The sequence below is a fragment of the Actinia tenebrosa genome, unplaced genomic scaffold (genome assembly GCF_029948245.1).
Source record: "Actinia tenebrosa isolate PJP-AT-01 unplaced genomic scaffold, QUT_ActTen_1.0 PGA_scaffold0__85_contigs__length_37466705, whole genome shotgun sequence".
Lineage (NCBI taxonomy): Eukaryota > Metazoa > Cnidaria > Anthozoa > Actiniaria > Actiniidae > Actinia > Actinia tenebrosa.
In genome coordinates, this window is record NW_028292569.1 from 17,098,393 (window position 1) to 17,118,931 (window position 20,539).

General features: G+C 37.2%; 1 protein-coding gene across 1 annotated transcript; it reads left to right on the forward strand.

Annotated features, from left to right (window-relative positions):
* The first annotated feature begins 4,374 nt into the window (after positions 1-4,374).
* Positions 4,375-20,163, forward strand: LOC116287464 (2'-5'-oligoadenylate synthase 1). The gene is given in 6 exon segments (XM_089033747.1): positions 4,375-4,472; positions 5,586-5,624; positions 6,312-6,472; positions 17,707-17,992; positions 18,757-19,129; positions 19,813-20,163. Coding segments are annotated over 6 exon segments (1,074 nt in total). The 5' UTR covers positions 4,375-4,462; the 3' UTR covers positions 20,018-20,163.
* The last annotated feature ends 376 nt before the right edge of the window (positions 20,164-20,539 follow it).

Here is a 20,539-nt window from a genome sequence, read left to right on the forward strand (position 1 = left end):
TGTGCTGGGATGCAGTATTGATCAGCTGTACCCACCCTGATGCTAAGATGTGTGAATCCTTGTGCTGGGATCCAATATTGAGTCGTACCTACCCTGATGTTAAGATGAGTGAATCCTTGTGCTGAGATCCAATTTTGAGTCGTACTTACCTTAATGTTAAGATGAGCGAATCCTTGTGCTGGGATCCAATATTGAGTCGTACCTACCCTGATGCTAAGATGAGTGAATCCTTGTGTTGGGATCCAATATTGAGTCGTACCTACCCTGATGCCAAGAGGAGTGAATCCTTGTGCTGGGATGCAATATTGAGTCGTACCTACCTTAATGCTAAGATGAGTGAATCCTTGTGCTGGGATCCAATATTGAGTCGTACCTACCTTAATGCTAAGATGAGTGAATCCTTGTGCTGGGATCCAATATTGAGTCGTACCTACCCTGATGCTAAGATGAGTGAATCCTTGTGTTGGGATCCAAAATTGAGTCGTACTTACCTTAATGCTAAGATGAGTGAATCCTTGTGCTGGGATCCAATATTGAGTCGTACTTACCTTAATGCTAAGATGAGTGAATCCTTGTGCTGGGATGCAATATTGAGTCGTGCCTACCTTAATGCTAAGATGAGTGAATCCTTGTGCTGGGATCCAATATTGAGTCGTACCTACCTTAATGCTAAGATGAGTGAATCCTTGTGCTGAGATCCAATTTTGAGTCGTACTTACCTTAATGTTAAGATGAGCGAATCCTTGTGCTGGGATCCAATATTGAGTCGTACCTACCCTGATGCTAAGATGAGTGAATCCTTGTGCTGGGATCCAATATTGAGTCGTACCTACCCTGATGCCAAGAGGAGTGAATCCTTGTGCTGGGATGCAATATTGAGTCGTACCTACCTTAATGCTAAGATGAGTGAATCCTTGTGCTGGGATGCAATATTGAGTCGTACCTACCTTAATGCTAAGATGAGTGAATCCTTGTGCTGGGATCCAATATTGAGTCGTACCTACCCTGATGCTAAGATGAGTGAATCCTTGTGTTGGGATGCAATATTGAGTCGTACCTACCTTAATGCTAAGATGAGTGAATCCTTGTGCTGGGATCCAATATTGAGTCGTACTTACCTTAATGCTAAGATGAGTGAATCCTTGTGCTGGGATGCAATATTGAGTCGTGCCTACCTTAATGCTAAGATGAGTGAATCCTTGTGCTGGCTTCAAGTAGCTGGGCTTGGTGTACATGTCGGTAGAAAGAAGCTCACAAATGTGAAGGCTGTCATTCTCAGGTTGGATCTTAAAGTTGACTGATCCACACCAAGGCCTGCTTCTTGTACAAGCGAAGACACAAGCCATTTTATCGGTAACTTTGGTCGTCGTTTTTAGGGCATTCACCAAACCCGATGGTATGGAGAGAATATGATCGGGTTTGTTATAGAACAAGAACTCTCTATTGTGGTTGTTGGCTGATGCACTGATGTAGTGTATGGTACAGGCGAGGACTAACGCCAGGCAAGGTATAACCCATCTCGTAATTCCAGATTTGATCGACAAGCGAAGGCCGAACATCTTATTTCTCCTGCCGGTTAAGTGGTCTTCCAAGGCTGATTTATTTATCGAAGGTTTTGAGCTCTGAAGCAGGTGATCATTATCTCAAGGGCTTATGCACGATAATTAATTATTTTATTTAATATTTTTTAATTAATATTTCTTAATTCCCTACCAGCCAACATCCGTGATACCTCAGCTTTGCTGCTTTTAAACAGGCACTTAAGTCCTTTTTTCGTAACTAACCATAGTTTTATATATATATATATATATATCATAGTCATATTTTCATGTATGTAAACGCAATGTGACGTATGTTTTATTCAGAGCCCCGTTTAAACCAGCTATGCTGAACAGGACATCTCTGCTTAAATATTGTCCATAAATAAATAAATAATGTAGTTAATACAGTTATTATTTATTTATGTTTACTGTACATTACAAAAAGGGGCCTTAAAACTCGTTAACGCTTCTCATTGAACTCTAAAGCAGGTGGTTATTATGGACGGCGACGTCAACCGGAAGTGTAAATAATTTCTCTTTGGGGTTCTGTTCATTGGAGATTTCATTCAAAATATTGTCAGTAAAGTCAACTCATCCATAGGGAAGACAGACTTTGAAAGCGCGAAACCCCAGAGTGAAGTCGTGTACACTTCCGGTAGACGTCGCAGTCGCATATTTTGCAAATCTTAAAGCCCCTATTAGCTAATTGGCGCCGATTTTTCCATAATAATATAGAAGACTTACTTAAACCACATGGTTAGACTAATGATCATAACATTTTATTAATATCACTTGTTAACTCCGATCACGTAAACATGTTGCAAGGATTTCGTTCAACCAATTAGGGTTTTCTCTTGATTATATTCTCCATTTCTATTATTTTTGAATTTATAGTTTACTTTTTTGTGCGTGTTGAAAAAAAAAACCTTTGAACTACATGATTACTGTAACATTAACTGAATATGGGGCCTTATATTAAAAATCGTCAAGGCGCGCGCTGTTTTAACTTATTAAATCGCATATCAAAGGAAAAAAATAAATTTCAAAAGTATTCATATGTGAACAGTGTAGTAGTGTGGTTGCAGTATTCATGTGTGGTTTTCTCTTTTCAGAGGTTAAAAAATTTGAAACATCAATATGTAAATGAGATAACGTAAATTCAAGAATTTGTTAGACTTTGCTGTGTAATTTACGACAAGTGTTCTGAAGTGAAATAACCTAAAAGTGTACAAAACCAAATATTTCTGTTACAAGGATGATTTGCAAATAAATGACAAAACATCAGTACTTTCCACAGCAGCATTTTTGTATTATAGAAATTAGTCTTGAATTTACGTCATCTCATTTGCATATTGATATTTCAAATGTTTATATCTCTGAAAATAAAAGTTTTACATACAAAAATACTGCAACCATACACTGTTTATTTAGCATTTAGCATTTACCTCACATCAAATCATAGTTTTAAAAAAACGAAAAATATAAACAAATTACAAGCAGATGAGAGGAAAGGGATACCATCACAGGTTTCCCCAATTACGACGGTCCCTTGAATAAAATGACATTAAATTATTGAACATTAACTTAATTACAGGAGGAAAAAATTTTTGCTAATGAGCTTCATTTGATGCAGACAGTCTACTGCAGTCATCAATGTTGTAGGTTGCTCGTAGAGCCGTATACAAACACAGCGTTCTAGTACTTTGCCAAGTATGGACAGGAGAGAAATTGGACGGTAGTTTTCAGCAAGTTCCTTTGAATCTTTTTTTGTGACATCAGCCAGTTTCCATTCTGAAGGGAGTTTTCCCAAGAGTAAAGAAAGATTGAACATATTGCAGTTGCTAGGTACAAATTGGTGAATCATCACCAGCGACTGATGAAAGGCTTTCAGGCTCCTTGCGTTCAGATATTCACATATAAGTGATTTTGAATTTTTTTTCCTGGATATACACTTTAATGGTTCTGAACTTTGAAGCAGGTGGTTAATTAGCTTAATTGCCAGGGCTTTAGCATAATAATACACAAGTATTAATGAAGTTCTTTAATTTTATGATTTTAAAAACATGTTTTACACTTATTTACTTATTTCCTAGTGATGGACAACTCGAAAAAAATGAAAAGGATCATAACCCATAATTTTTGATAAACTTTTGATATACTTGTATATATGTACGGATCCATCCAAAATTTTAGGGCGGGGGTGGGGGGGGGGGGGCTAATTAAGTTTAGGGGGGCTAATTGAGTTTCTTCCGTCAACACAACTAAAAACAAAAAAAAGCATATAATTTTTCAGTTTTGCTTTCTTTTTTTTACTGTTGAAGGGGGGCTTCAGCCCCCCTTTGCCCCCCCGATCCGCCCTTGCATATGATTATAATTTGAAATCTATTAGTAATGGAGGAAATCTTGTTTTACATATAAGCCCCATGGCTTTTATATCAGACATCCTCGCCATTATAGCTTTATAAATATCCCTTCATTATATATTTGAAATGTATATAAATACAATGGCCAATAAACTGTTATTTAAGCAATGGTCAATGCTTAGCGGATAGTTGGGAGAGCACGATGGTAGCGTAAGAGTTGCACGAACGCGCGTTATATCTTAGTTACAGTATGTTATAAATCGTTATGGTAATTCCTCGTAGTAAATTTAGCTTTTGAGAAGCCAATTGATTTGGATGTGTTTTTTGCTTCTTTTTTTCAAAAAGTCAAAATTAGAGTTGCATAAGTACCACCATGGATCATTCATGGTACCACACGTCCTACTTCTAACACAGGATTCCCTCACAAACCTTTTTGATAATTCCAAGAAAGCATATAGTGGGCACCCTGTGGAGAAACCGCTGTCAATAGTTATTATGATGATTGCTCACTGGAATCAAGCTTTCAAGATCGAAAAAGTACATTTTTTCTTCATAAAAATGGGTTCAGGTAGGTAAAAGAGTCCAAGTATTACATAATCTTTCCATGAACTAATTTTTCTTGCCAAATTGAAGTACGTAGGGCTATTTTAATTGATTTTAAGCAAAGGCATGCATGGATGAGAATCATTCAATCCTCTCGCTAACAGCAGAAAGTTTCCTTAATCTTTTTGCAAGGATTTGAGTATAAAATGCCTGGATATTCATGATATCAGTGTGTCGAAGAGAAATTAACAGGGCTTCCTTTCAAGCTTTTAAACAAAGTTTTTGAATTGGGTATTAGGGATTTTTGATCAGTAACAGAAAGCTTAACTTTATTTAGTAAATTTATATTAGTTTTTTGTTTTCTGATTTATAAGCCAATTACCCGAAGCTCAAAGAGAATGTCTATAAAGACTTTTAGGACAGCGTGAAAACTGTATTCATTATCATGAAGTGAAAATAATATACAGAAATCTATCTAGACTTTTTTTTCTCCCAGCAAGTCGAAACACCATGCATGATCAAGAATCCAAAGATTTTGATTTGAATGACTCCCTCATTAGTCATGCAACTCTATATATAACTCTATATAAAAATATACCGTGACAGCTGTACGGTCTATAATTTTTCCAATAGTTGCCCCCTTGGCATAATGTCTTAATTGAAACAATAGAATTCAAGATTGCATGTGACGTCAAAGCAGCTCGATCTGGAGGACAAAACAAAAGAATTCCAATCTCCTGAGAATTGGAACCTATTGATTTGTTCCCCAGATTGAGCTGCATTCAAAAGGGATGCAAGGGGACTATTCTATCAATAAATATATTTTTTCTCTGGGTCCAGTTGTGCGAAGGGTGGATAGTGCTATCTGATGAATGAATTCTTATCCAGTGGATAAGTTGATGCTGTTATCCAATAAATTTATCCACTGGGTAAGATTTATTCATCGGATAGCACTATCCACCCTTTGTACAACTAGGCCCTGATGTATACCTGTATACAATGTATACCTGTATGCACTAATTAACATATTAGCCTGTAATTCTATCATTCCTGAGAAAGGCATACTGAAACATCCAGGAATTGAAGTATAATTACCCATGAGTGACAACTCCTTATATTTTCCATTATTCTTTTCTAGATGAAGCTTTGTCATACATAGATGTATCTTCTCCATATGGTAAGAAAAATCAGTTCTTAAAGACTACTCATGAAAAAAGCAAAACTTGATACACAGCTCAACCCTCCCTCAAATATATACATATAGCAAGAAATGATTTGGTGGATAAGTATCTGGTTCTTATTCATGATAATATGATCATCATCATTACATGCTTTTTACAGATGACTTCCACTGCATATAATGATTTAGCCTACTTGGTGGATAATTTTCGGTTTAATGTTTGTATCATCATCATTCTCATCATCTTAAGCCTGGTTTTCACTGCGGTGCAATTTAAGATACCTTATTTCAGTGAAAACAAGTCATGAAATAAGCACCAACGCAACTAGTGCCATGCCCCTTCTGTACTGTGGTGATTGTTAAGATTGGTCACATGACATGTAATAATCATCCGCCACTGTTGCTCTTGCACTGTGTTTCATTTTCACTGGCGCAGCATAAGTGCAAGGACAAGCGCAAGCATAACAAAAAAGAAAATTTTTGATCCTTGTGCTTGTGCTTATGCTTGTGCTTATGCTTGCATTAGAAAGTTTTCAAGGTAAAATAAGGCTGTTTTATTTTAAATTTTTGATCCTTGTGCTTGTGCTTGTGCTTGCACTTATGCTTTGCCATAGTGAAAACCAGGCTTTAATGATCATTGCATGTGATCATCATGCAACATGAACATTTTTATTCATGTTAAAGATGATTTTAGAAAGCTACGACCTGAATATCTTGACAAATTTATTGCTGAACAACTTCAACCCAATGAAGAATTTCATAATTTAGCTTCCACTGCTTTGGAAAACCTTTATCATTACCTTCAAAAAAGTATGCAACCGCAAACTGTGAAGAGGCTTATAAAGGTAGGCAAAAAATATCATTCAATCCTTGTGCACCAAACTTTGTAAAAGACCCTGTTTTATAAACATTAGACCTTAATATTATGATATTTCTTCCATTATTACAATAGGTTTGTCATTTTGCTTTGTTGGATACACAAATAGATTTCCCATGGACAATTTATATAAAACAATCGACCCAAAACAGTGTCACCCACTTCAGGGGCCAATCCAGGGGGTTCTGCATTCAAGTAGCACTCCCCTGCAAAATATGCCGAACCCCCCACAACCTTCCCCTGAATGATCCTTTTACCTTCCATTTTTCCCAATGAAAAAAGCAATAAATGACATTTCTTGCTTTCAAAAATGGATGCTGTCACATGTTCAAACAAATCATGTTTTTTTACCTACACAGGGAGGATCGATGGGTAAAGGAACTGCATTAAAAAGCAGGTCAGATTTAGACTGCATTAAAAAGCAGGTCAGATTTAGACTGCATCCTTGTCATGAATGGTGTCAGAGATGCTCGTGATTTAAAGGAGAAAATTGGTGGAATTTTAGCTCAGCTCTGTGATTTTCTTAACAAAAATCCGTTAAAAAAACGTGGTTGGGGAATCAGGATCATTAGGGACAACAGATTCATGGTGCAGATTGAGATGCGACATTTAAACCGGAATAAAGCTGTAGAAGTTGACATTTTGCCAACATTTGATGCAGCCGTGAACAACGGTAAGTTTATAGTAATGTATTTTCCCTGGGGGCTCTCAACTACAAAGCCTCAGGTATAGTAAAGATATGGGGAGGATCAGCCCGAGGCGGAAGGAGCGAGCGCTCCGCAAATTATAGTTGTCGTCATCGCTGCGGGGAGGTGGGTGGGGCTTCGAGAGTTAAGGAGTAAATTGCTGTGATGGAGACTGAGAGAGATTTATAGTCAGATTTCTGAATTCATAACTAAACTCTAATTGCGATGATGCAATCCAATCCCAAGAGGTAGAAATTTCATGCGAGAATGGGAGTTATGTGAAGATTCGGCTTTTTCGCAGAGACGTCCCCAGAGAAAATAGAGCCTACGGGGTCTTGATAATCATTACCGTCTCATGCGAAAAGCGAATTCAATGCAATAATTGTTTTATTATACATTTTGTAAACTAAGAATAAATATTTAATTCTGCTTTCGAAAAATTAGCAAACGTATTTCAATCTTCATTGTGACCCTTGGAGTAAACTTGACATGATAAATGTATTATCTGCAGTAAAACCAACAGATGATAGATTTTTTGAATCATATTTAGTTAATTACATGAAATCAGGGATTGGCTGGAGCTTCTCTCCCAATCAGTAGCAATATAGTAAGTAAAATGTGTTTATCGACAGAAATACTTGTTTTATTGTCACTAATGTTAATCCGCGTTAAAGAGTTCATTTATATCTCTGCCATCTCATGGTATGCATCTGTATCAAACGGCTAAGAGTTGTGCTTATTTTGCGCTGACAGGAAATTCTCTCCGCAAGCTTTATCGTTCCATGGCATTATACGACTATGACACACAACAATTCTGCTCTGCAGCACTAGCAACGTTACAGCGTGATTTTATAAAGACTAAGCCAACTAAACTCAAAAGTCTTATCCGTCTGGTGAAGCACTGGTGCAAGATGTATCTACCATGGGAATATGGACAGCCGCGGGTGCCTAATTCATACCTGTTAGAACTTCTGACGATCAGTGTTTGGGAGAATGCAGGAAGCCAACATTCGTTTCCTACAGCCCTATTGTTCAAAGATGTAATGGAAGCATTGTATAATCACAGGCAGCTAAATGTCAAGTGGAATACGTACTACTCGCTATCTGGGAATCTATCTGGAGGAAAGTAAGACAACAATGTTATGTCCCAACCAAGCCAATTTTTTCATCACAAGAATACGTGTCTCCCCAATGGAGGGTCGTACAGGACCTAAGAAGAATAAAAGGAAAGTAGTAATGGGATAAAGGACCATTTTCTTTTTTTCGCTTCCAATTCCTTACCCTTTCCCTCAATTGTTAACCCTTTTCTTGCGATGAAAAACTTGGCATACAGGCTATTATTATTATTCGTCTTGGTGCAATGTTTTTTCTATTACAGTCGACAACTTGTGATTCCCTAATGAATAGGATTGATTTCTTTCTCTGATTCGTATACATATCCATGTGTGTTCTATATCGCAGGCAATTTTGCTAACGTATGATCGTTTTCTGCCCACTTCTGCAACATTTCGTGCAATAACTTGCGTCGTGTGACATGGCTCCCAAAATCGATTGCAAGCAACATAGACTATATCGGTACTCATTCACAGCAATGTATTATTCTTTATTTTATTTTATTTAATCAAATTTAAAATACATTACATTCAGATTCAGTCTAATCTAATGTATCTGAGCTAGACCAAACAGAATTCAAGATTCCTTTATATAGGCTCTCTTATGGGACTGAATAACACGATTAACACTGAATAAAATGGCAAAATACTCCATGGTTTGTGGTTCTTATGCTCGGTGTTTTTTACTGTGCGGGCACACCAATTGGGCCCCACTTGAACAAAATTTAAGATAAAAAAGATAAAAAAGACTTTAGCCAATCAGGAGAGAACAAAATCAGTATCATATTAACCTGAGCCAATCACAGTTACTCATTCCAAAGGTTGTTGATAACATGGGTCTAAGTTATTTCTCAAATATCTAAGATTCGTTGCTTGCTCCTGATTGGTTCAAGTTTGACTTAAGTTTGATTCCTTTGTTTTCAATCTATGCCGTGATTGGTTGACTTTCTTCATTTGGTCCCATATATAGTGTGTCTGCACAGTTAATGAGTTAACAGTCCCAGAATGCATTGCTGTGACAGACTAGCGATATAGTACGCAAGAGTGTTATATGCGCGCAAGTCTCACCGCGTGTCTGTAGCTTTAGGCCCCGTCCACACGTATTCGGAAGTTTTTGTATCCGCAAATTTTTTTTTGAAAATGTTCGCGTCCACACGCAGCGTACTCGAATCGCTACGAATCGTTTTCACTGTTCACACGTATCCGCAAATTTCTTGATGTCCCAGATGCACGCTAGTGCCTAGTCCTTTGACGGATAGTTTTTCATATTGAGCATGCGCAAAATCGTGTTTATGTCAGCGTATTCGAAAATTTGCGGATACGACCGTCCACACGTGTCTGTATTCGGAGCGTATTCGAAAATTTCCACTCTAGAGACCGTTTTCGAAAATTTCCGGATACGGATACAAAAATTTCCGGATACGTGTGGACGGGGCCTTATGCGCAACCATTCTACAAAGAAATGATGCTCTTGGGAATGACGTGCATGGTCTGTATTTATGGTAAAACATTGCACCAATAAACCAGATCGTAGTTTAAGAATCGTTTTCAGCGCGCATGCGATTTTATTCCGAATTTCTCACTTTTTGTTTAAACCTTCTTTTGTTCTTAATTAAACAAAAGAAGGTAAGAAATTCGGGATAGAATCGCATGCGCACTGAAAACTCCACTTCAATTCTAGATATTAAGTTAGAGAAAAGCATGATTAACATTACACTCGGATTAAGGAATTCCAAAAGGTTTAGTTTAGATTACTCAATATATTGGAGGGAAGTAGTGCTAGCATTCTGTTAAAAATTTTTTTTTAAATTAAGGAATATATAACACGCTAGCCTACTTTGCAGACTCGATTTTTTTACGCTCGTTATCTCGCCAAAAAATATAACTTTATGTTTTAGCGAGATCACCGAGCGTAAAAGTATCATGTCTCTGTACTGTGATATAAACACGTTGGGAGCTTTAGAGCACGAGAGAAGCAAGCTCATAAGACGTAACTGATTGTTTCTCTTGCTTTTCGAGTGATTTACAGTTTTCATAGTGATGATAGTGTCACATTACAGAGATATAAGCAGCCGCTTTATATTGCTTTTGTGAAATTTTTTTTGAATAACTTTGCGTTATATTTTAAATATTTTATGATTAACAAGATAAAATGAAAAGCAAAAACGATTCCTATTGCTTTCCTTTCAGGCCCTGTATAATGGATCCTGCTAACCCATACAACAACGTGTATGACGTTGTAGGAGACTGGAAAAGAGTGAAAAGAGTAGCCAGAGAAACGTTAAAGAAGCCGCTGCTACGGGATTACAGTAGATCTGTTTTGGATACTGACAATAGCAGATCGCCAAATTGCTGTATTTTATTTATTTTGTTGTTGCTTATTTGTTTATTTTTATTTTATTCCATTCTTTAGAGAGTACAGAATTTTGAAATTTTTGAAACTTACTGTGAACTTTTTTGCCATGACTTGAGCAGCTCAAGATGTCTGTAACTATGAAATGCACTCCATTGCAAATCAATGTCGGGTTTAAGATCCATCAATGAGGCTGAGTAAAGAAGTTTGTCGATCAAAAGTATTTAATTCGCTGCTGTAGATCATCATTTTTTTTACTTTCAACACCAATTGTAATCACGCTTTGTGTTCGTTGTGTGTGAGAGAATTGACTAGGTTTTTTAGCCAATCAAAGCTCAAGTTTTTACCATGTTATGTTATAGTATATTCTTCAATGGTATAAGGATACTGATGGAACCGAGGCATGACTGTGGACTAAATAACAAAATGAGCTTTCCATGACATATGCAGCTCAAGACGTTTGTATATGGTGTCTATATCAAGGTCGAGGATCCACAACTCAATGAAGACTTGCGTGACTTGCTGTGTTCGAACTTCAAAGCGAACTTAGCTCACCATGACTATCATGAAACTCAAGGATTAAATGCCAAACAAAATACAAACTAAATTAATGCACTCTACTAATCAGAAACGTTTCATGAAAACGTTGGTTGTCAAAGTATGTTTGCTTACATTCTTTTAATAGCTAAATCATAATAATCAATGAGTAACTCACCTTTACGAATAACTGTCCCTTGCTTTAATTTTATAAGGGTTTAGCTATTTTTGCAAAGTATATGCAGCTGAAGAAATGCTTTGCAGGCGTCATTTGGGACGGTCCTAAAAAGGGATTTTCAGGACGGCCACTAATAGTCCAGTCAATCTATGAGATTTTATAGGGGAAGATCAAACTAATTGCAACAAAATGTTTTTCACTGTTCTAGTGTTAAGAGTAGCTATATAAACAACATACTGAAAATTCCATAAAATTCGCTTGGTGGAACATGGTAAAAATTAGGTTTGAAAATTTATTGGTTTTACCACAGGGTACCCACGCCATGCAAAAGCGATAATCAACTGTATATATGCTATTTTAGGTTTTTGGCATACCTAGTTGGCTTTGTTTAAGTGACGTCATCACAAGAAAACAAGAAAACGTGGTGTTTGTCGCAAATATTTGTTATTTTAGAGGCTAAAAGGTGTTTTGTGTACCACAGGTATCCCAAAAACAGCAAAATCCTGTTTTTTTAAATAGTTTTTGTAGGCTTCAGGGTCTTTTTTCATTTGAAAAAGTTAGAAAATAGTGTTTTATGCTTGGAAATGTAAAAAAAGCGAATTTTACTGGACCTCTCGGCCAAGCAAGAAATGCCTGATATGAAACATAGCGACTGGAGTAGTGGTCGAAGAGAATGTCAACTGTGACAAAGCTAAAGAGGCAGGAGAGAAGATCATCCAGGTTATGCGTGGAAAGAAAGTTGACAAGTTTTCTTTCCAGAAGAAGCATCAAGCACTAACTCTTGCCTCCACAACAGCTGTCCCACTCAGCAAGGGATATGTACCAATAGACCCGCAACTTCTCTTCCAGAGGTTAAACATTCTGGCCACCAGTGGCCAATACCAGGATTCTAAGAGCCTGTTCAAGTACTAGATGTCAAGCTATCCCAGCGCCTTGTTTGACAGCTCTCTTCTTCCAAGGTAAGCCAATAACTCTGTGTTAGTTGATGCCATATGGGCTCAAACGGAAAGCAAACAGACGCTATGCCCTGTAGGAGATCTGCACTATATTGTGGATGCAGGCGCACTTATTCATCGCGTCATATGGCCGCATGGGGTGACGAATGATGCTGTTTGTGCAATGTGGGTTCATTACATACAAGGGCGGTAAGGAAATGCCACGATTGTTTTCGATGGCTATCAAGGTCCATCAACCAAGGGGTGTGCACACCAACAGCGAGCTCCTACCAGTGCGCCACCCGTGGTAATCGACTCTGGTATGCTCATTTCCCTGAGGACGAACAAGAAAACAGGCACAGATTTATTATTATCCTCGCATAGAAGCTGAGGTTTGCCAATTGCACTGTTCTTCAAGCTCCTGGTGACGCTGAGCTCCTCATTGTCCAGACCGCCGTACAAGTAGCACGGACTCATACCACTGTTCTTGTTTGTAACGATACTGACCTGCTTGTGCTACTGATTTACCATGGACAGATGAATGTGAGTGATCTTTTCTTTATCCCCGAGCCTAAGCAAAGATCAAAGAAACGCAGGGTGTGGAACATCAAGAATACAAAGTCTACATTGGGACTATTCGTATGCACACGTATGTATTTGCGCATGCGCTTCTTTGTTGTGTTACCACCTCTCTAATCCCATGACTCTTTGCTATACTCCCGTTATTGTCTGAAGGTTGCTACTGGCAATATTTGTGTCCAGCCAGAAAGCCTTCCACCAACTTATGCTGCTGCGTGCTTTCACAGCCTAAGTGTATATCATCAGGTGCAGCATTGGAAAGGAACTAATCTACCTCCACAAGAATGGGGATGGGAGATGATCATGAAGGGTGGAAACGCACCAACCTGCCTGCTGCCCATGCATTGTCACTGCTGGAAATCATACGCTACAGTACGCTGATGTTTGTGCCTAAAAATTGGCTTGGACTGCTTGGCTGCTTGTGGAGCATGCAAAGGTGTCAGCTGCGTCAACTCACCACAGCCAGAACTTACAGACAGTGAGGAGGATGGTAATAGAGTGTAGCGGGAAGGCAACCAGCCAGATAGTAATCCCCATTACAAGTATTGTACCTTGTACAGCATTCTTTTTTGTGTAGTTGGGAAAACTACAGACAGACAAGGAACAGGTCAAAGAGGTTATGATCATTTACCATCGTGATGTAAAACGATGATTGCTATCACTATGGCATTTATTCAATAAAGTAGGAAGTGTTAGTAAAATGTTGCCATAGGCCTTTCTGGAGCTTACCCTTCCATTCAAAGTCTTAAGAGTGCAAAACTTTGAAAACAAATACTCTCAAATTCAGTCAAACACTTTTTGTTCCACTTTGCATATAGAAGGAAAGAAAAATAAACAATAAAAACTAGAGGAAAAATGAATATCTGGCTCGGGTACCCTGTGGCGGGAATTTCTAAGAAAAGCCGTTTTAAGGTGGCTGCCTACTTTTGAACGTTCGAATTGAGCCCACGATGAGCGCGCGCTCAAAAACCGCTGAAAAATCTACAAGATTTTATTGAAGAACCATACGCGTTTTGAGCTTCAACAGGGCAAAACCCTCAAATTTTGCACGGGACTCTATATTTTTTGATAGCTCATTCGAAAAAACTCCTAAAAATCTAGGTTATATCAACATTTTAGGAAAAGTTTAAATCAGGAACACGTGAAAAAATAGATTTTTGTAGGGATTTTTGTTCGACTTTATGAGATTTTTTAAGAGCACCGAAACTACAAAATATGACAAATCAATGTATATCTCTGTCTTTTTGTCGAAAATATCCATGTATTATTGTAGAATGATTGACTAGCCTTCATTCATGCAATCATATAGTCTGCAAATAACTATTATCTTATTCATCTTAATTTTTTTCTAATCACTTTTAGTGGCGCAATTTTTACTCCAAAAGCTGGTGCGTAGGCTTCCATTAAATGCTGATTATCTCAAAAACGAGCTCGGGACACCCTATTTTTCTTTCCAGATTTGGAATCAGCATTAAATTTCAATTCGGAAAATCGAAGTTTTAAAAAAAGCTTAAATCAATTTCCAAAAGTAGGCAGTCACCTTAACGTTAAATTTTCGTGGGTTTTCAACATATTGTTTGCAAAACACTAGAACAACAGTTTATAACCCCAAACAACTTGTATATTGCGGTAATTTTAATTCATATTGCATATTGCAACTTTTCCAGACTCGGGTACCCTGTGGTATTTTGTTTAAAATCTTTAAGTTAGAATTTCTAGAAGTCTCACCAATGGAATTTTCTGGAACTTTCAATATGCTACTAAGGTTACCTCAAACTGTCAATTGTGGGTAAAATAAATTCTGTTGCAATTAGTTCGATCTTGAACCACAGATTGACTGGACTATAAGGAGGCTAACTAAACACAGAACACAGGATTCCCACAGAAACCTTACAATGATCGAAAGCATATAGTGGGCACCCTGTGGTAAAGCCACTGTGATGAACCAAGTAAAGAAGCCATTGCTGGCAGTTTTGAAGATCGTCTTTGAAGCGTATTTTTCCCCTAAAAAATGGGATCAGGTAGGTAAAAGAAGTCCTAGTATTCCATGGTCATTCATGGATTATTTCTTTCTTGTAAGATTCAAGTACTTAGGTTAATTTAATTAATTTTGATGAGCCGTTCATGCATTTTTATTTAATCCTTTTGTTCCATAGCTTTCTCTATTTGTTGGGTCGAATATAGCTGAAAATGGTTTAAATGTATAAAATAGAACTGCTTTTACATGGCTCATATGGTTTCCTTTTAAGCTTAAAGTTATCACTGAATATTCATATAATGAAAAAGCGTAGATGTTTGAGCAAGAGTAGACTTACGGGAGGGGTTGAACTCAGATGTACGTAAGCTTATAGTAATTGAACTTTTAGTAGTTAATTTATTATAAATTTCTATCTTGTGTTTTGTCTTCCGGGCCAATCAACTGAAGATTCAGTAGAAGGTAAGTAAGGATTTTCAGGACTTGAGTACTAAATGAGATATTTCTGATTTCATTCACAATAAAGCTGTGAAAATACACCACCAAAGATGCCTTTCAACGTGAAAATTGCGGTATCTTTTTCGGTAGGCTTGCCTTATATATTTTTATTTTCGGGCATATCAACACGGAACCTTCGAAATATGATTTTAAAAAATGCAAAGAAATTGTTCTTTTTTAGTTGTAGAGCAAAAATCGCTATAAGTTGCTATAAATCGTTAAAAATCCAATATTTAAATATTAATTACTCCTCTGAAGTTTCTTGGAATTTCTTTAGGTTTTTCTTGGAATTCACAAAACTCTACACGTGTTCAAGAACAAACGTTTATATGGTCACGCAATGTAGATCGGTTTCACTGACTTCGTCTTTTATTGAAGACGATTGAATAAAAAGAGGTCAAAACAGTGTATCTTTACTAAAATTTTGTTTCATATGATGTGTGCTCATTATTTAGAAAAATAATAGAAAAATAGTCTACTTCTACGTCCATAACTTTTTGAAGATAAACAATGCTTTTATAATTTCTCAGTATGGTGTTTTGGCTTTTATCACTAAAGGCGCTGAAATACGAGACACTTAAACGTCCAACTTGTCGCGCAACATTGTTGCGGTGCAAGTTCGAAAACAATGTTGCTCGTTTTACATCCTATCTATCCAACTTGTCACGCAACAAAGTCTTTTGTTGCAAGTTGGGACTATCACGGTGATATTCTGCACGCTGATTGGCTACAAGCCACATAATTTAAGATGGCGGCCGCTTCTGCACATAAAATGTTGCGTGACAAGTTGGAGGAGTGATGAAAAACGAGCAACAAATCGCAAATTTGTTGCAGAAAATTGATCTACGTTCTACTTTTCGCAACAAGTTTTCCCTTAATGCGTTTTAATTGATTTTAATTTAAATAGATTCTTATCAAGCTGAGGTTTCATTGGAGGCTTTGGCTTACAAATCTTCTCCGTACGGTAAGAAAAAACACTCCGTTTAATCATACTAATTAATTTCTTAGTGTAGAAGGAAAAAACCTGATGAAACTTGATACCTGACTTGTGAATAAAAATACATGATAAGTTAGTATTGTACTATAATATTTATATTGTAAAAAAAATCCTAATTTATTTGGTAATATATAATTAAGGTAGATAAATGCGTTACGTTGAACAGATTTTAGATATAGATAAGGTGTGAGTGCCAATGTATCATCATCATCATCATTATAATCGTTATTATCCATCAAACAGCATCATATTCTAATACATCTAATGGTTTCATTTTAATGATTGTATCATCATCGTCTTGGCCTGTTATCATCATCATCAACATCATGGCCACCACCATCATCATTATCATCAGCACCATCATCGTCATCATGACCATCACATCATCAGCAGCATCGTCATCGTCATCATGGCCATCACATCAGCATTATCTTCATCATCATCTTCAACATCATGACCATCATCGTCATTATCATCATGACCATCAACATTATCATAGTTATTATCATGGTCATGATCGTAATGCAATGTAAGCAGCATATTCTTTTTAATTTACAGATGCATATGAATTACAATCGATGTAATAGTAACGGTTTCATTACTGTATCATCTTCGTCTTAGCCTGTTATCATTATCAACATTATTATCATCATCATAGTGATTATCATAATAAACAACTTTTTTTTCCTAAAGATGACTTTAGAGAACTACGACCTGCATATCTTGACAAATTTATTGCTGAGCAGCTTCAACCAGATGAAGAATTTCATAGCTTATTTTACAATGCTTTGGACAAACTATGTCGCTACCTTCACCAATATATGCGACCGCCAACTGTAAAAAGGCTTTTAAAGGTAAATATATTTTCATTTATCAAACATTGCGATAGAAACTGTGTTTATGAAAATTAGTATTGTGATATTACTACCAATTTTACCAATAGGTTTTGTCACTTTGCCATAATTATCGTCATCAGCACCATCATTTTCGTCATCATGACAGTCATGATTATTATGACAATCATCATCGTCAGCAGCAGCACAATCATCATCATGAGAAAATATGAGCAAACAGCATAGAGCGCGCAGCGCACAAACGATCAAATGAATGGTTCTAAAAATAGCATCGAAGAGTACTCATGATCGGGCGTGGGGGTTCATTCTCTTAGTTTATCTTCTCTTGAACCAAAACAATGACATACAATAAAGACATCAAGTCGACTAACGTACACCCAACGTGTCTCCTATTAGCTTCCATTTTTCTGAATGAAAAAAGCAATAAATGACATTTCTTGCTCTCAGAAATGGATGCTGTTACATGATCAAACAAATCATGTTTTTTTACCTACACAGGGAGGATCGATGGGTAAAGGAACTGCATTAAAAGGCAGGTCAGATTTAGACTGCATCCTTGTCATGAATGGTGTCAGAGATGCTCGTGATTTAAATGAGAAAATTAGTGAGATTTTAAACCAGCTCAGAAGGCTTCTTAGCACAGACCCCTTAATAGATCAAGGCTGGAGAATCATGATCACCAGGGTTAACGATTTCATGGTGACAATAAAGATGAAACATTACCGATGGAGTGAAAGTGTAGAAGTTGACATTTTGCCAACATTTGATGCAGACGTCTATCGAAGTAAGTTAATAGAGCTCTAAAAAAAACAAAGAAAATGATGTTCTTGTCGGTTGGTGTCGTTGCTCCGGCATTAAATGCTTCCTCCCTCCCTCCCTCCCTCCCTCCCTCCCTCCCTCCCTCCCTCCCTCCCTCCCTCCCTCCCTCCCTCCCTCCCTCACTCACTCACTCACTCACTCACTCACTCACTCACTCACTCACTCACTCACTCACTCACTCACTCACTCACTCACTCACTCACTCACTCACTTACTTACTTACTTACTTACTTACTTACTTACTTACTTACTTACTTACTTACTCGGTCAAATATATAAGAATACAAACAAGTTTGAATTAAAGTTAAATTTAATGTTTTGGTTTTTAGTGACATGGCTACGCCTCGTGTTCCTATGTTTTGCTTCTCTCGTGCCCTACAGTGATCCCAGCAGCTTGTTTATATTCCTTAAATTTAAATATTCTACCTGAAGAAGAAAATGTAATTGCTAAATATAGCAATTTATTCAAGTCGAAGTTGGACTGACTTGATCCTTTTATACATTTACTCACTGTATTTTACGATTCCAATGTAGCTAGTAAATAGTCCAAAGTAAATATGATTAATTGCAGTCAAAGGAAGAAGATAATAATTAATGAGTATCATATCAGGAAACACCAACTTGAAACAATTATCTTATGGTCACTCAAGTTAAATCGGGAAGAGTTTATTTGCACGTTGTCTTCCTAGTATATCAAGCGGCTAAAAGTTGTGCTTTTTTTTATCGCAGAAGATTCTCGCGACCAGCTTTATAATTCCATGGCACTATACGACCGGTATACAGAAGCCTTATGCTCTGCAGCACTAGCAGAGTTACAGCGTGACTTTATAAAGCAGAGGCCAGCTAAGCTCAAAAACCTTATTCGCCTGGTGAAGCACTGGTGCAAGACGTATCTACCATTGGAATATGATGGACAGCCGCGGGTGCCTAATTCATACCTGTTAGAACTTCTGACGATCAGTGTTTAGGAGAATGCAGGAAGCCAACCTTCTTTTTGTACAGCCCTGTTGTTCAAAGATGTAATGGAAGCACTGTATAATTACAGGCAGCTAAATGTCAAGTGGGATCAGTACTACAGTGCATCTAGGATTCAATATGAAAAGTAAGATAATCCTATCAATTCTCCCCAATGAAGTGTCTTTTCAGGACCCTCAGTGCAGGGACTTGACTCGGCGAAGGATTAAAGGAAAGTGGTAATGGGATAAAGTACCATTTTTCTTTCTTTTCCTTCCAACTCTTAACTCTTTCCCTTCCTCCATCCCTGAAAGCTGTCCACAGGTTATCCTAGATCATCAAATGAGTAAAAAAGATAGTTATTCTTCAAAATTTTATTCTTAATATTTGGAAGCTTTGCTGACATTGCTTTAAATCTAATAATAGTCTAATGATAGTTTTGCGCGATGTGTCCTCTCATTTACCACGATATGACGTCAATGGTTAGTCAAAAGAGTGGGTACATAAAACATTTTGACAAGCTATTGAAGTCATATCGTGGTAAAAAAAAAGAGGACATACAACGATAAACCATCGGAAATTTGCGAGTGATTAGTAATTTGTTGACGTAATTTCTTCGTATGTCCTTATTTATAACTGCTCTCGACGAATCAGAAAGCGTGAAAATTACATTTGTGGTAAAGATACCTTTTTAACTGAAGAAACCATACGTTCTTTACAAATTCATCAATTCAGGAGCGCAGCAAATCGGTAAAATTCGCGAAAATGTTAGTAGTGGTAGTAAAATGACGTCATCATGTAAACGCCCCATTCCTCTTTGTCTCCTTTCAGGCCCTGTATAATGGATCCTGCTAACCCTTACGCCAACGTGTATGAAGTTGTGAGAGACTGGAAAAGGGTAGAAAGAGTAGCCAGAGAAACTTTAAGGAAGCCGCTGCTACGGAATTACAGGAGCTCTGTTTTGGATACTAGAGATGAAGATGAAGAGGAAGTTTATGAAGAAAGCAGTTCTGCAAGTTACTGTATCATAAGTTGAAAAACACATTTAAATATGCCTTGGTATGTGTTTTGGATTAACATGATCTAGTGCATGTCCCGAGCCTATTGTTGTTCATGTTCAAAAGATGTTTCAGATTGCAATTTTGTTTTCTCAATTAAAGCATTGCCTTCCTTTGAACAAAATAGTATTTTTTTAGCATATATAGATACTTAGTAAAAATACACAGGTATATATACACGAGACTCTGGAAGAATGTTGCAACCTCGGTAAAAAGCTGGCTTCTGATTAAATAATTCGAAAAATGTTAAAAACCTTGAAGTTATGGTTCGAGTGTCCGCACAGTAAACGAAAATGCATCTTAGCTCAATCGAACCTGCTGGTCAGGACAAACTAAGAAAGTAGTAAGAAGCTAAGTTAGAACGATTTTTATATGTTGAGATGATGGAGGCATCAATAGGATTGGTGGATAAAAGAAGTTTTGAATTCGGTCACTCATATAACCGATATGATTTTCATATTTGGTTCGAAACATCCTCAACATTTGTGAGCCTATGGCAT